This window comes from Lissotriton vulgaris, chromosome 3_1 (assembly GCF_964263255.1).
Source record: "Lissotriton vulgaris chromosome 3_1, aLisVul1.2, whole genome shotgun sequence".
In the NCBI taxonomy this organism is placed as follows: Eukaryota; Metazoa; Chordata; class Amphibia; order Caudata; family Salamandridae; genus Lissotriton; species Lissotriton vulgaris.
Window position 1 is genome coordinate 1,155,277,981 of NC_141689.1, and position 13,964 is coordinate 1,155,291,944.

The 13,964-nt window shown below is 37.9% G+C and overlaps 1 protein-coding gene across 1 annotated transcript in view; it reads right to left on the minus strand.

Annotated features, from left to right (window-relative positions):
- The window catches only part of LOC147727603 (protein NipSnap homolog 3A-like), a 260,865-nt gene that overhangs the window by 151,211 nt on the left and 95,690 nt on the right, over positions 1-13,964 (minus strand). The window contains exon 3 of the mRNA XM_086961634.1: positions 135-290. Coding sequence (XP_086817760.1) covers positions 135-290 — 156 coding nt within the window. The remainder of the gene's footprint in view (positions 1-134; positions 291-13,964) is intronic.

The following is a 13,964-nucleotide window of genomic DNA, read 5'->3' on the forward strand; positions in this document are numbered from 1 at the left end:
GCATGCAGTTGGGTTAGTAAAATACAGAACTGTCAGGGTTCGAGCTGCCCATTAGGACTCTGGGACCTGGTGCCACTGCACCTGCTGCACACATTTACTTTATTAAATTGAATAAGTTAGCTGGTCATACTCACCCTGCTCTTCGGTCTTGTCTAGCTGGCTCCAGGGCACCAGGTACGCAATCTCAACATCCATTTTGTCGAGCATTGGAGTTAACACAGACATGGTGTCCTGCCAATCCTTGTCAAGTGGCAGAGATGAGCGAACTCGTTTTCGGTGGGCAAAACTGTCTGTTATGGAGAGTTAAACAAAAATTTAAAACAGCCGCAGCTACCAAGATATTAGTTCCAGTCCTACAGAGAGCAAGGTGCATCGTAAGGTCACAGAACAAATGAAAGGAAACGTACACCCTGTCAGTATGGTCAAATGTTCCAACTAGCTCTCAATTTTCTAAGGCAAACCATCATTCACATGATGAATTAATTCAAAATGCACTTCTGTTCAAAAAGCACAAATGAGCAATACAGCACAGCAGTAAGGATAACAGATTTGCAAAAATGTTAAAACGCACTATGTATAAGAAAAAATAATTACGGTGAGAAAACTCAAACGGGGATAGGCAGAAGAAAATATTTATACCAGGCATAACTATACCGGTAACCCGTGGTCTTCTAGATACTCAGTTAAACATTAATCAGTGAGTTTAAGTTTGAAAGGTGATTTTGTCAGTATGATCACACAATTGGAATAAAATCCTCCTCTTCATATGTTCTCAAACCAGAATAAACAGTGGCTGTAAACTGAAGATGTGAATTAGTTGTTTCATTTGAGATAAAACACAGGCTTAATTGCTTTTGTGCTTCTTGGCAATGCAACAGCTCTATTCAGCAACTACCGAAATACTGTTTTAGGTCTTGACCATAAAAGCTATTCCAGTCTGTTGGACAGACCTAATGTTTACAGTATACACAGAGTATACTTTGGTTTAGACCATTGCTCATGATTGGATGAGTTTGTTGTCTATCTCAGTTGGGTCCTCCCTATTCTTCTGTTTGTCCTGCTCCGGGGCATTTTGGTCTCACAGTGCTCTGACTGGTTGATTTATATACTTCACTACTGACATTGCTTTCATTCAGGGAACTACCTTTTTATTTTGCTTTCAGTACTACATCGTTATGCATGTGCTTTCATCCTCGCTCTCACATGTGCTATTTCCTATTTCACTTCCCCTCTTTTTCAGCTGCTCCAACCCACTTATATGTTCTCCGTCTGGGCTTTTCTTTTCTTTTTTAATTATAGCACCCTCAACTCCTACATTTCCCTCCCCCTCCCCCCCACCCTTCCTCTTGCCACTCGGCACGGTTTTGTTTCCATCCTCCCTTGCCCACATTCCAATTGCTCCCCACCCTTCATGTTGCATCATCTTTTTTTTTAAAAACAGTTTTTCTTTTTTTTCTTTTTGTTTTTGTTTTAGGGGGTCCGGCAGTTGTGATTTTCTACCGGCGAGCGCCTTACCTGAAATACACTTTTGTGCTGATTTAATTCCATGTATTGATACACTACTAAAGGACCGGCGCATGCCTTGTTGGAACAGGGAATAGTAAGTAAAAAAAAACTAAATTTCAGCTCCATCATGACTCATGGCAAACACACACACACGTCGTCATGTATGTATGTTATGATGCATGCGTGCATGATCATCATACACATCACAACACATGGGGATGTCATGACGTTTGTGTGCGCATGTGTCACAACATATCAAGGCTATCTTGGATTGGGAACCGCATTCCAAAATGGCTGGACATGTGTGTGCAAGGACTTGAAACATGCATTTGCGTGTGATGGAGCAGACTTTTAGAATAAATTTTGAATTAAAGCACGCTGAATTAAAACTCCCATAATTTTTAATTTACTAATGAGTGTTGCATGTTTTTGTACTGACACAACCTTGAATAATGTGCACCTACACGAACACGCGGGTTTAATTATTTGTGCTCTTGTCATGTTTGTTATTCCGTTTTAAATAATACATTTACCTTGTTTTTCATTTTGTCAAACATTAACTGCGGCTGTTTCAAATAATAGCATGTGCATTCTTTTAAATGTGCTTTTGTTTATGTTGTGTCTTTTCAGGTGATGTGCTATGTTTATCTTTTTTATGCAAAGCTAGGTAACATTGGCTAATGGGTTAATATTAGCAAAGGGGGTGGGTAACAGAATAATTATCATTTCCTGAATTAATTATTGTCTTGTGTTTCCTTGCATACTAGAGTCATGCTAAAAGAGGCCTGTGGCCTATTTCTAAAATGGATGTCCGATGTCCTGTCAAAGTTGGGCCTTGCACAGCAGCGTATGAAAAGGAAAATATTTTCTTCAATAATTATTTGAAAGTCGCTCGTAAAGGCAAGGCTGTGTGGAAGTAGTGAATGTTCTTTTTTTTACGGAACTTTCATGGTCAAGGACAGGATGTGCAGTGGCAGAAAAGCTTGGACGGAGGAAACATTGGTTAACTTTACCTAATGTTGCGAGTCACGGAAGAGCTTGTGACACTCTTAGTCTATGAACAATGCCGCTCTTGAAGAAACGTGATTTTTGCTATGCGAAAGGCAAATGACTTCATCGGACGACATTTCTTGTCCAATCATACTTCGTGCTGCTCGAATACTTGTATTCTTTTAGTTAGTTTAAGATAGGAAAACGGTATAAAAATTGCCCCCTAGCAAAGAGCACTGCTGGCTTGTTCCTGTGCTCCAGAGATGCTGACAAACTTTCGTTTCACGTAAGATCCATTAAGACTTTACTTTTTCCCTTTAGGTTTTCTTTAGTTAAAGTTAGGAAAATAGGGTTTAGGGAATTTTTCCTAAATGTTTGAGCACTTCTCATGCTGATTTTGGTTGGAGCTGACAGTCAAATTTGCCTTTCTAATAAATAATTTTTAAATTTGAAGCTTTAGTTGAATGGAAAGTTAAAATGATGGAACTTGAGCGAGAAAAATGGGGAAAACCGAGAGGCATAGATAGGGAAACCCACCAAGATAAAGTGCATCGTTGGAGGAAAGGAGACATGTATGAAGGATTATATCTGGTTTTAGAAATGGTTATAGAAACAGGTCAAAAGAACTCTCAGAAAAAAGGTCATCTTGATCAAGAATTAGATGATGCAGTTTTAGAGGATATGTTAAATAGTCCTCCACCTTATCATCAGCCAGGTTGTTCACATTCTACCCCAAGGACTTCCAGGTATTTCTCCTAGTGCACCTAGGGAGGTTGAAGATTCACCCAGATTTATGAGATTACCTTATAGGGCGAGATCGAGAAGCAAAACAAATACCCCAAGAGAAAGTTCTAGTTCGAGAAATAATTTCCCGAGAAATTATAAAAGGTCAGAGTTGCCTGGAGATATACCAAATATTACAGATTATAAAGCAAAGGGAGAATTAATTCAACAGTTAACAAAAGGCATGGAAGCAGTGACAGTTCCAGTTACAATTGGTCCTGTTGTACCAGTTTTTGATCAGAGTGAAAATAGACATTCTGTTATAGCAAATCCTTTAAATGCAGAAATTCAAAAAGTGGCTGAAAAATTTTATTCTGAGTTAACAGAAATCCATAAAGATAAGACAATGCAGAATTTAACTTTAAATCAAGGTTTGTCAAATGTCACACCATCAGCTGCAGAATCAGATTCTGGTTCCATATATAAAATAGATTTAACACAAGTTCCTGAGTGTAAACAAATTGATGTTGCAAAATTAAAAGCAGATTTAGAAGAATTAATTATTGGCACAATTGGTACTGACTGTTTAAAGCAATATCAGGATGATGAGTTGCTATTTATTTGCAAGAGCATTCAGTGGAAAACTAAAAACAAATATGAACAGTTTGAAGAGGTGGCTGCTGAATTGGAAATAGATTTGACTCGCCAGAAACAATTACAGAAGCATTACAGAGTGGATTTTTCTGAGAAAGATATAGAGAATCTAAATACTACAGGCAGAATAACCCATATAAAAGAATCAATTGTGTTTCTAAAAAGATTGGGTGATTTAAGTAAATGGTGAGTTAAGTGGACAAAGAAAAGAGAAGAAGAAAAGAGAGACAGCGGAGAATTATTTGGTAAATTTCCTATGAGGGAAATAGCTGGTGAGGGTTATGTTCATGTTCCATGGACAAGACAGGATATACTACTCTTTACAAATGATTTTCCTCGGCTGAGAGAAAAGCCAGTGGAATGGTATTGTCAAGGTGACAGATTCATTAAAGTCTCAAAAGTTCTGTGGATTGATCTTGATGGTTTCTTTGACATTGTTGTCCCGTCAGATCTTTGGACAGAATGTAAAATTTCTGTTAGTTGGCCCAAAGAAGAACTGCCTCGACATAAAGTAACAGGTGCTCCTTCAGACATTGTCATGGATTTCTATGATAAAGTAATTGTCTGGCTGAAAGATAAAATTCCTGCAAAAGAAGTAGATTGGGTTAAAATAGACAGAACAAATCAAGAACCAAAAGAATCCGTTCATTCCTATTATGAAAGGTTACTCCTGGTATTTAAACAATACAGTGGCTATGAAAAATTAAGTGAAAGTGACATGAGCCACTTCATTTACAGGTTTGTTTATGGCCTGAGACCTGAGATTGGGGATATGATTAGAACCGGAATTGTCGGTTGGCAATCACTCTCAGTTGGTGACATTCTGAGAAAGGCAAAATACTGCAGTGATGAGTTAGATGCAAAACAGAAGAAACTCAAGGAAAAGGCAATGTGGGCACAAGTGAAGGTAGCTGAGCAGCAAATAGCAACATTGGAAAATAAAAATTTTCAGCAGAATCCAGGGAAGTTCAAAGGGAACTTTGCAAATAAGCCAACATTTAATATTAATATTGAAGAGCTAAAATAAAAGCTACCTTGTTTTAATTGCGGCGAAATTGGACACTGGAAGCGTGAGTGTAAAAATCCGCCCAGAAATTAAAAAAATTCATCATTAAATCCACAGATGCAGAGTGAGGTAAATCAGCAGCAACAGCTACAGCGACAGTTAAATGAAATAAGTCAGCAGCAACAGCTACAGCGACAGTTAGCGAATCAGCAAAATCAATTGAATCAGCAGATCCAAATTCCACAGCCACCCTTGCCAAATCGTATGAATACACAGAGATACAGTCCAGAGACGGGTTTCTGCGGAGCTGAACAGGTAAAAAGATCACAAAAAGTAAATGTGTCAAATGTCTCTCAGCAATTTTGGCTAAAAGAATATGAGAGCAGTGACTCAGAGGATTACTCATGACGGTGCCTGAGGGAGGAAGAAGTGTGTGTGCTTGGAGCCACTCTTGAGGTAGATCAGTCAGGTCCATTTGTAAATGGTAAAGTGAACGACAAAGATATCACTTTTCTTGTGGACACTGGTGCTACCAGTTCTACTGTTAGATCAGTGGAAATTGAAAATCTTCCTCTCTCGGGTGATTCTATCCAGGTAGTTGGTGTAGCTAATCAGCAGATTAAAACGAACCTGACAAAGCCAGTTGATGTCGAAATTGGAAATTACAAAGACAAACACAGATTTGTTGTCTGTAACAGCAGTCCTGTTAATCTTTTGGGACGGGATCTACTATGTAAGATGAATTCTAAAATGTATCGTTCACTGGAGGGTATTGAGCTTCAAACTTTAGAAGAAGATGGTTTGTACAAATTGACACTGCTAATGGTTGACGAAGAAAATAAAATGTTCCCTGCTTTTGATAAATATAATTTACCTGAGGAATTGAAAGAGACAGTAAATCCGAAAATTTGGAATCTAACTGGTGATGAAATGGGTTTAATGAAACATGTGGACCCAGTAAAAATTACTGTGAGACAGGGAATAGATTTTCCAAACATTCCCCAGTACAAAATGAAACCTGAAACTATTGAGGGTGTTATTCTGTGAAAAATTCATTAAGCAAGGTGGTTTGTGAGAGATTGAAAGTAGCCCATGTAATTCACTGATTATGGGAATTAAAAAGCCAAACGGAATGTACAGAATAGTTCAGGACCTGAGAAAGGTTAATAAGATAGTTGTTCCTTGCTGTCCAGTTGTACCAAATCCAGCGGTAATTCTATATCAGATTCCACATGATGCAGAATGGTACACAGTCATTGACCTGTGTAATGCCTTCTTTACAGTTCCACTGCATCCAGATAGCCAGCAAATTTTTGCGTTCCGGTTCCAGGATCGCATATTAGCATGGTGTCGTATCCCTCGAGTCCATCTATCTTTAATCAGTTATTAAAGAAATCCCTGGAAGATTTAAAATTACCTGGAGAGTCAACATTGGTCCAGTACATAGATGAATTCCTGATTGCAGGAAAAACAAAAGAAAATTGTGTGACTGACACCATTACACTTTTGAATCACTTAGCAGATGAAGGGCATAAAGTGTCACCTGCAAAACTACAGTTTTGCAAACAAGAGGTTAAATACCTTGGTCACAGAATTGCGAAGGGAATTAGACGAGTGACAATTGAGAGAATAAAAATGATTCGAGCAATACAACCACCGACAACACAAAGACAGATCAGAATGTTTCTAGGAATGGTTGGTTATTGTCGCCAATGGATTTGTGGGTTTTCAGTAATTGCAAAACCTTTGCAAAGATTAACAAAGGCAGACATAAAAGACCCGATTGTTTTGACAAAAACAGAATTGGAGGCTTTTAAAAAGCTGAAGAAAAGTCTCTGTGAAGCACCGGCATTGGGTATGCCTGATTATGATAAGGAATTTGAGCTGTATTGTAGTGAAAGGGAAGGTTGTGCATTGTCAGTTCTCATTCAGAAACATGGAAAAATGAGAAAACCTATAGCTTACTTTTCAGCTGTTCTCGATCCTGTTGCTAAAGCATTGCCAGGTTGCTTAAGAGCAGCGGCTGCAACAAGTGTAAGCCTTGAGCAAAGTGAAGGAATCATAATGGGGTTTCCTGTAAAGGTGTATGTACCTCATTCAGTTGAAACACTTCTTACCAGAAGTAAAACACAACACCTGTCGAGTAACAGATTGACCAAATATGAAAAAGTTATTCTGGGATCAGATAATGTATCCATTGCGAGATGTCTTAATCTGAATCCAGCTACACTTATACCAGATAATGTGGTTTCTGAAAATGACAATGAAGCTGATGATGTTGATCATGAGTGTTTGGATGTTTTGGAATACTCTACTAAACCCAGAAAAGTCATTAAAGATGTGCCTTTACCAGAGTCAGACAGTTTACTTTGTTGATGGCTGCTGTTTAAGAACAGATGAAGGCATTCTGAGAGCAGCATATTCAGTCTGTACAGTTTCTGAAATAGTTGAGGGTTCAACTCTTGAAGGAATTCGTTCAGCACAAGTAGCAGTTGCTTTAATTCGTGCCTGTGAAAAAGCAGCAGGGAAAAAGGTTACCATAGTGACTGATAGCCAGTATGGATATGGCGTAGTCCATGACTATGGTCAGCTCTGGTCTCAGAGAGGTTATTTAACTTCTGCGGGAACTCCAATCAGGAATGCAAAATTGATCAAAAGACTGATCAATGGCATTCAGTTACCAGAAAAAATAGCTGTGGTTAAATGCGGAGTGCACAAAAAGGGACAGGATTACATAACTAAAGGAAATGCCTTTAAGGATGAAACTGCACGATACTGTGCAAAAAATAATTTTTTACTTAATCGGGAAAAAGACAATGACCATATAATGAACTCTCTCATGCTAATATCTGTGGTAGAAACATGGCAGGGAGTGAAAGACTTACAAGATGAGGCAGACGATAAGGAGAAAAACACATGGCTCAAAGAAGGTTGCAGACAGCAAGAGGAAGATGGAATTTGGGTTTACAAAGATGATAGACCTGTTATGCCCAATTGCATGATTGCTGACATGGCACAGATGTACCATGGACCAGGTCACTTAGGAAGAGACACAATGATCAGACAGTTCAGGGAGATTTGGTATAATCCAAAATTTAGGGTTATTGCAGAATCACTTTACCAGCATTGTTTGATCTGTCAGCAAATCAATCCAAACAGAAAAACAGTTGTAAGCATGGGAACCATAGGACGGGCGGGTGGTCCTTTTACTAGATTGCAGATGGATTTCATTGACATGCCGCAACATAACAAGCTGAGGTACGTTCTTGTTATTGTCTGTTTGTTTTTAAGATGGGTGGAAGCGTTCCCAACTCGTCACAATGATTCAATTACTGTGGCAAAATTGCTTTTAAGGGAGATCATACCTAGATATGGTTTTCCAGTAACTATTGAAAGTGATCGTGGCACACAATTTGAAAACAGACTGATTGAATTAATTTGTGAAGCATTTGGCATTAAACAAAACTTACACTGTGCTTACAGACCAGAAGCATCAGGTGTCGTTAAACAGATCAATGGCACAATCAAAAACAGAATTTCAAAAATGTGTTTAGCTACAGGAATAAAATGGACTGATGCACTTCCACTTGTTTTTATGTCTTTGAGAAGTACTCCAGATAAAATAACAGGTCTTAGCCCTCATGACATACTCATGGGAAGGGTAATGAGGCAGGCTTTTGTTCCAGTTGGAAAGTTGTTAGCAATAATGATAGTGCAATCTTAGACTACTGTAAGCAGCTCTCCGATGTTGTAACTTCTGTATTCCATCAGGTAGGAACAGATGTGATTTCAAAAGAAAAGGAGCAGGCTCATGATCTATTGCCAGGAGATTGGGTCAGGACAAAGGTTCATCGAAGAAGGAACTGTTTGGTACCCAGGTGGTAAAAGGCAAGACAACTGATATTAGTCACAACAAATGCCGTAAAGTGCAAAGGTCTGAAAAGGTGGGTGCATGCAAGCCATACCCTTCGTGTACCTGCACCTGATAACCCTGACGAAGATAGTGACGATACTACAGCTGATTCCGATTCAGAACAAGAACTTGAAGATCCAGATTCTGAAGATCGACAGGAAAGTCAACATCTGGAAAATTCAGAACAAAATCAAGCATCCAATGAAAAAGATCTAGACATTGTTGTTGTTGATTCAGAGAATGATGAAGATGCTATAGAAAAGAGGACTGAAAAAGAACCTGTGTCAGAAGAGATTCAGGATCAGGAGTGTATTGAAAAGCAGATTGGAAGCTCTGAAAGCAGGAACGGGAAATCTGGAACTGGGAAGTTAGAAGTAACTCCGGAAGAGGAGGATGAATTGCCAAGTACCAGTTACAGAGATGTTGTTCCTAACGGAGTGAAGCTGCAGAGTAAAGAAGTTCCTAGATACAGTATTGAAATCTCTGAAACTGATTCGTGTGACAGTGATGAAGAGTCTGAGATAAGAAGATTCAGAAAAAGAGCTTGGAAAGCTGAATGTAATGAAATTGAGCCTAAGAAGAAACTTTTGAGAAAAGGTGATATCTGGCCAAAAGAAGACTTGAAATTCAAACTGGTAATTAGATCGAAAAAACAAGTCAACGAAATATCAAGTCATAAGAGTGATTCAGACTAAAAAGAGCAAGCTGGGAAGAAGATTGAAGTAATCACTAGAAATAGCAAGATATCATTAAAGCCAAATCGCAAGTACAAATCTCCAGAGTGGGCCTATATTTTGATTCCACCAGTAGTTGAGGTTAGCAGTAGCAGCCAAGAAGATTTGGAAGAAAATAGTGACAACGATTAACGTTTAGATTTCTTTTAGGTTGAGGTTTACTTTTGGCATAAGGCTGAAGAAATTGTGTTAGGTGACACAAGGTCGAAGAAATTGTGTTAGCTGGATACATTTTATGGACGCAAGGTCGAAGAAAAGCTGTTAGAAGGTTACTAAAAAAAAAAAAAAAATTAAAAGGGGAGGGTGTGTTAGATACTAATTTTAGATTTAAAATTTTTGTTTTTAGTTTGAGCTGAGCTGAGTGAAAATGCCTAATACTGATAATTCAAGGTGTGCAATTCTTAGAAGATGTTGTAAAAGGTCTTCTATTTGTGTGATTCTAATCATTCTAGTTTGGTTAATTTTAGCAGTCATCTTTCCTCTTGGTATTGATAGGGAGGATTACAAGGTGAACATGACAAGCAAAGCTGAACCTAAACAAGCTGCTCATGATATTGCAGGCAATACTAATAGAGTTATTGAGCATAAACCAGAGATCCATCAGGACAGATCTGTTGGAGATTTTTCTACTAATTCTTTTTCTAGACTCCTATCGGAGTACGTAAGAGTCATGGATGTTAAGGACTGTTATGTGTGTGTTAAGCTTCCTACTTCAGTTTCTGTAGGGGTTAAGTATAATGTGCTTCCCCTTACTTATGGAATAACATGCAGTGTTATATCAAGCTTGTTTTATCAAACAGGTTGACTGGAGTACTATTACTCAGACTTCGATTAGATTTTTTCTAACTTAAAAATTGTGCATAGTCTTAACAAAGTTAGGCCTGCTAAGCAGATGAGGGAATTCTTCCTGGTAACAAATGAACTCATCTATGAGTACGCTTACAAGAATAATTTAACTTGCAAAATGAGAGATGAAGAAAGATCTTTTCTTGATCAGGTTGAGGATAGAAGAGCGATTTACAAAAGGAATGAGATGCTGAAACAAACAAAATCCAAGTTTTGGCAAATCGAGGACGAGAAGCTTAATGGTGAAAATAGATATGCTGCTATTCACATAGATGATCCAATTAGTGGAAAGCTATGCATTAGAAGAGATAACACGCTTTACGACAATTATTTTGTCGGTGCTAGCCAATGTGAGGACATTTATCGAATTGTAGGGGGATGGGGATTTAAAGGTGGTAAAGACCCAATTTTCCCAGGAATCTATTTTGTTTGTGGAAACAAAGCATATTCCAGGCTTCCAGACCATTGGTATGGTACATGTTACCTTGGTCTTGTCTTTCCTAAGATTTTTCATGTTGACAGAAATGGAGAAGGTTCATTTGAAATTGGCAAACACCTGAATAGATTTAAAAGAGAAAGCTTTTCTGAGATCATGGGAGATATATTTGGCGCAATAATTCCTACGGTAGGAATTACCCTGAATGCAATTAAAATCAGAAAGGTTTCCACAATTGTTGAAAGGTTGTCCACTGATCTGCAGGCGGTTTTCAGTTGGTTAATACTAAGCTCATTGCTACCAGAAGCATGGTTATGCAAAACCGGCTTGCGTTAGATATTCTCCTAGCAAAAGAGGGAGGAGTCTGTGGGATTTTGCATGTTCAGCACTGCTGCACATATATCCCAGACAAGAGTCAGAACATAGAATTATTGATCAAGAATATTACAGAATTTCACTCAGAAATAGAACCCATGGAAAGTGACAGTTTTTCTGAACAATTGGCAAAAAGATTTGGGGCAATTAAAGAATGGTTTGCAGAAATTGGCAGTTCAATCATTGGCAAAGTGCTTTATCCTGTAATAATCATTGTTATAGTGACACTTTTGTTAAAAATCAGTTGCATGATTCACAAGAGAAAGAAGCACGTGAGGGAAAAAAGAAGGATTTATAAACTCAGAAAGGCTCAGGAGAAGGAGATAGAAATGAATGAATTCCGCAGGGCTCAATATGAGAGTTCAAGACAGACTGATGAAACAGGAGTTTAGATTTACTAACACAGAGAGAGATCATTATATGACATTACTAAAAGTAAAATTTGGAATACATTTTTGGGTTTGTTTGGTGATTTATAAATCACCAGATGAGGGAGTTGATGGAGCGGACTTTTAGAATAAATTTTGAATTAAAGCACGCTGAATTAAAACTCCCATAGTTTTTAATTTACTAATGAGTGTTGCACGTTTTTGTACTGACACAACCTAGAATAATGTGCACCTACACAAACATGCAGGTGTAATTATTTGTGCTCTTGTCATGTTTGTTATTCCGTTTTAAATAATACATTTACCTTGTTTTTCGTTTTGTCAAACATTAACTGCGGCTGTTTCAAATAATAGCATGTGCATTCTTTTAAATGTGCTTTTGTTTATGTTGTGTCTTTTCATGTGATTGTGCTATGTTTATCTTTTGTATGCAAAGCTAGGTAACATTGGCTAATGGGTTAATATTAGCAAAGGGGGTGGGTAACAGAATAATTATCATTTCCTGAATTAAGTATTGTCTTGTGTTTCCTTGCATACTAGAGTCATGCTAAAAGAGGCCTGTGGACTATTTCTAAAATGGATGTCCCAAGTCCTGTCAAAGTTGGGCCTTGCACAGCAGAGTATGAAAAAGAAAATATTTTCTTCAATAATTCTTTGAAAGTCGCTTGTAAAAGCAAGGCAGTGTGGAAGTAGTGAATGTTCTTTTTTTTACGGAACTTTCATGGTCAAGGACAGGATGTGCAGCGGCGGAAAAGCTTGGACAGAGGAAGCATTGGGTAATTTACCTAATGTTGCGAGTCACGGAAGAGCCTGTGACACTCTTAGTCTATGAACAGTGCCGCTCTTGAAGAAACATGATTTTTGCTATGCGAAAGGCAAATGACTTCATCGGACAACATTTCTTGTCCAATCATACTTCGTGTTGCTCGAATACTTGTATTCTTTTAGTTAGTTTAAGATAGGAAAAAGGTATAAAAATTGCCCCCTTGCAAAGAGCACTGCTGGCTTGTTCCTATGCTCCAGAGATGCTGACGAACTTTCGTTTCACGTAAGATCCATTAAGACTTTACTTTTTCCCTTTAGGTTTTCTTTAGTTAAAATTAGGGAAATAGGGTTTAGGGAATTTTTCCTAAATGTTTGAGCACTTCTCATGCTGATTTTGGTTTGAGCTGACAGTCAAATGTGCGTTTCTCATAAATAATGTTGCTTAATAAAATTGCTAATAAAAGAATTTTTGCTTCAAAATGCATTTTGCTCTATAATAAAGTTAATAAAATAGATTTTGAAATGACAAGCTGGTCTTGTTTGTTTCCTTGAGTTACCATTAGTTAATCCATTGCCTATTATACTGACTTAATTAAATGTATTATAACGTGTTTCTGATTAATTAGGTCATATGATTCAGTTGGTCAATTCATGTCTTAGTCATTTATGGGCCTGGTGATAGATTTATGAATTATGGTGAGTATCGTGGTGTAGAGTTGTTCATATGAGACTGAATTTCCTTTGGCCCGCTGGATCACGTGGTGGTCCAAACAAGCACTGGCAGAGCAAATCGCTTGGTATTTAAAGAGAAAACCTACTGACTTGGCCAGTGCCTGTTAAAGTACCATGTTAGAAGCCATGAGCGAGAGATGTTACTGTTGAGTGCTCAGTTCTGAATCTGAAGCCATTGGCTTGCGTGATCCAATCTAGTGGTGTCCTGCCAACCAGATTTCATTACTACAGCAATAAAGATTTTGCTGAAAGTTTATGCTATTGAAATGATATTATTAAAGCATTATTCCATTCTCTGCATTCTGGGTTTGTTGAGGGTTGACACACTTGTGACAATGTGAGGCAGCTTGTACATTTGCAAGTTTGGCAAAATTGTATTGGTTGAAGTTATCTGAAATCCTTTTCAAGTAAGTTTGGTTTTGGTATATGAAACTTTATTTATGGGATAAGACATTATGTCTACTGTCAGACCTGCTCCCTGATCTGGTCCTAGAGAAGCTAGTTGGTTCGTTTAGGCAGGAAGTTTGGTAATTCTGAGCTCAGAATTGGTAAAGCACAATACAGAATGGTATGTATTATGAATCTTGACTAAAAGTTAGGTATACCTTTATTAGATACTAATATAATGCCTTTTGGAAACATATTAGGGCACAAAATGCACTTGAGAAAACCAGAGATGTTGCCTGCTCCTACCAACTGTAGGCAAAAACATTGGATAATTAAATTGTTCTGGGATGGTAATATTTAATCGGCGCTAAGAAAAGTAATGTAGAGACTATGTCCCGTGTCCTTATTACGATTGTTATGGATACGAATCTAGCTAATTTTCCATGCTGTGAAAATTAAACTTCAACTTCTTGGGACTATGTTAACATACAATTAAGTTGTATGTCGT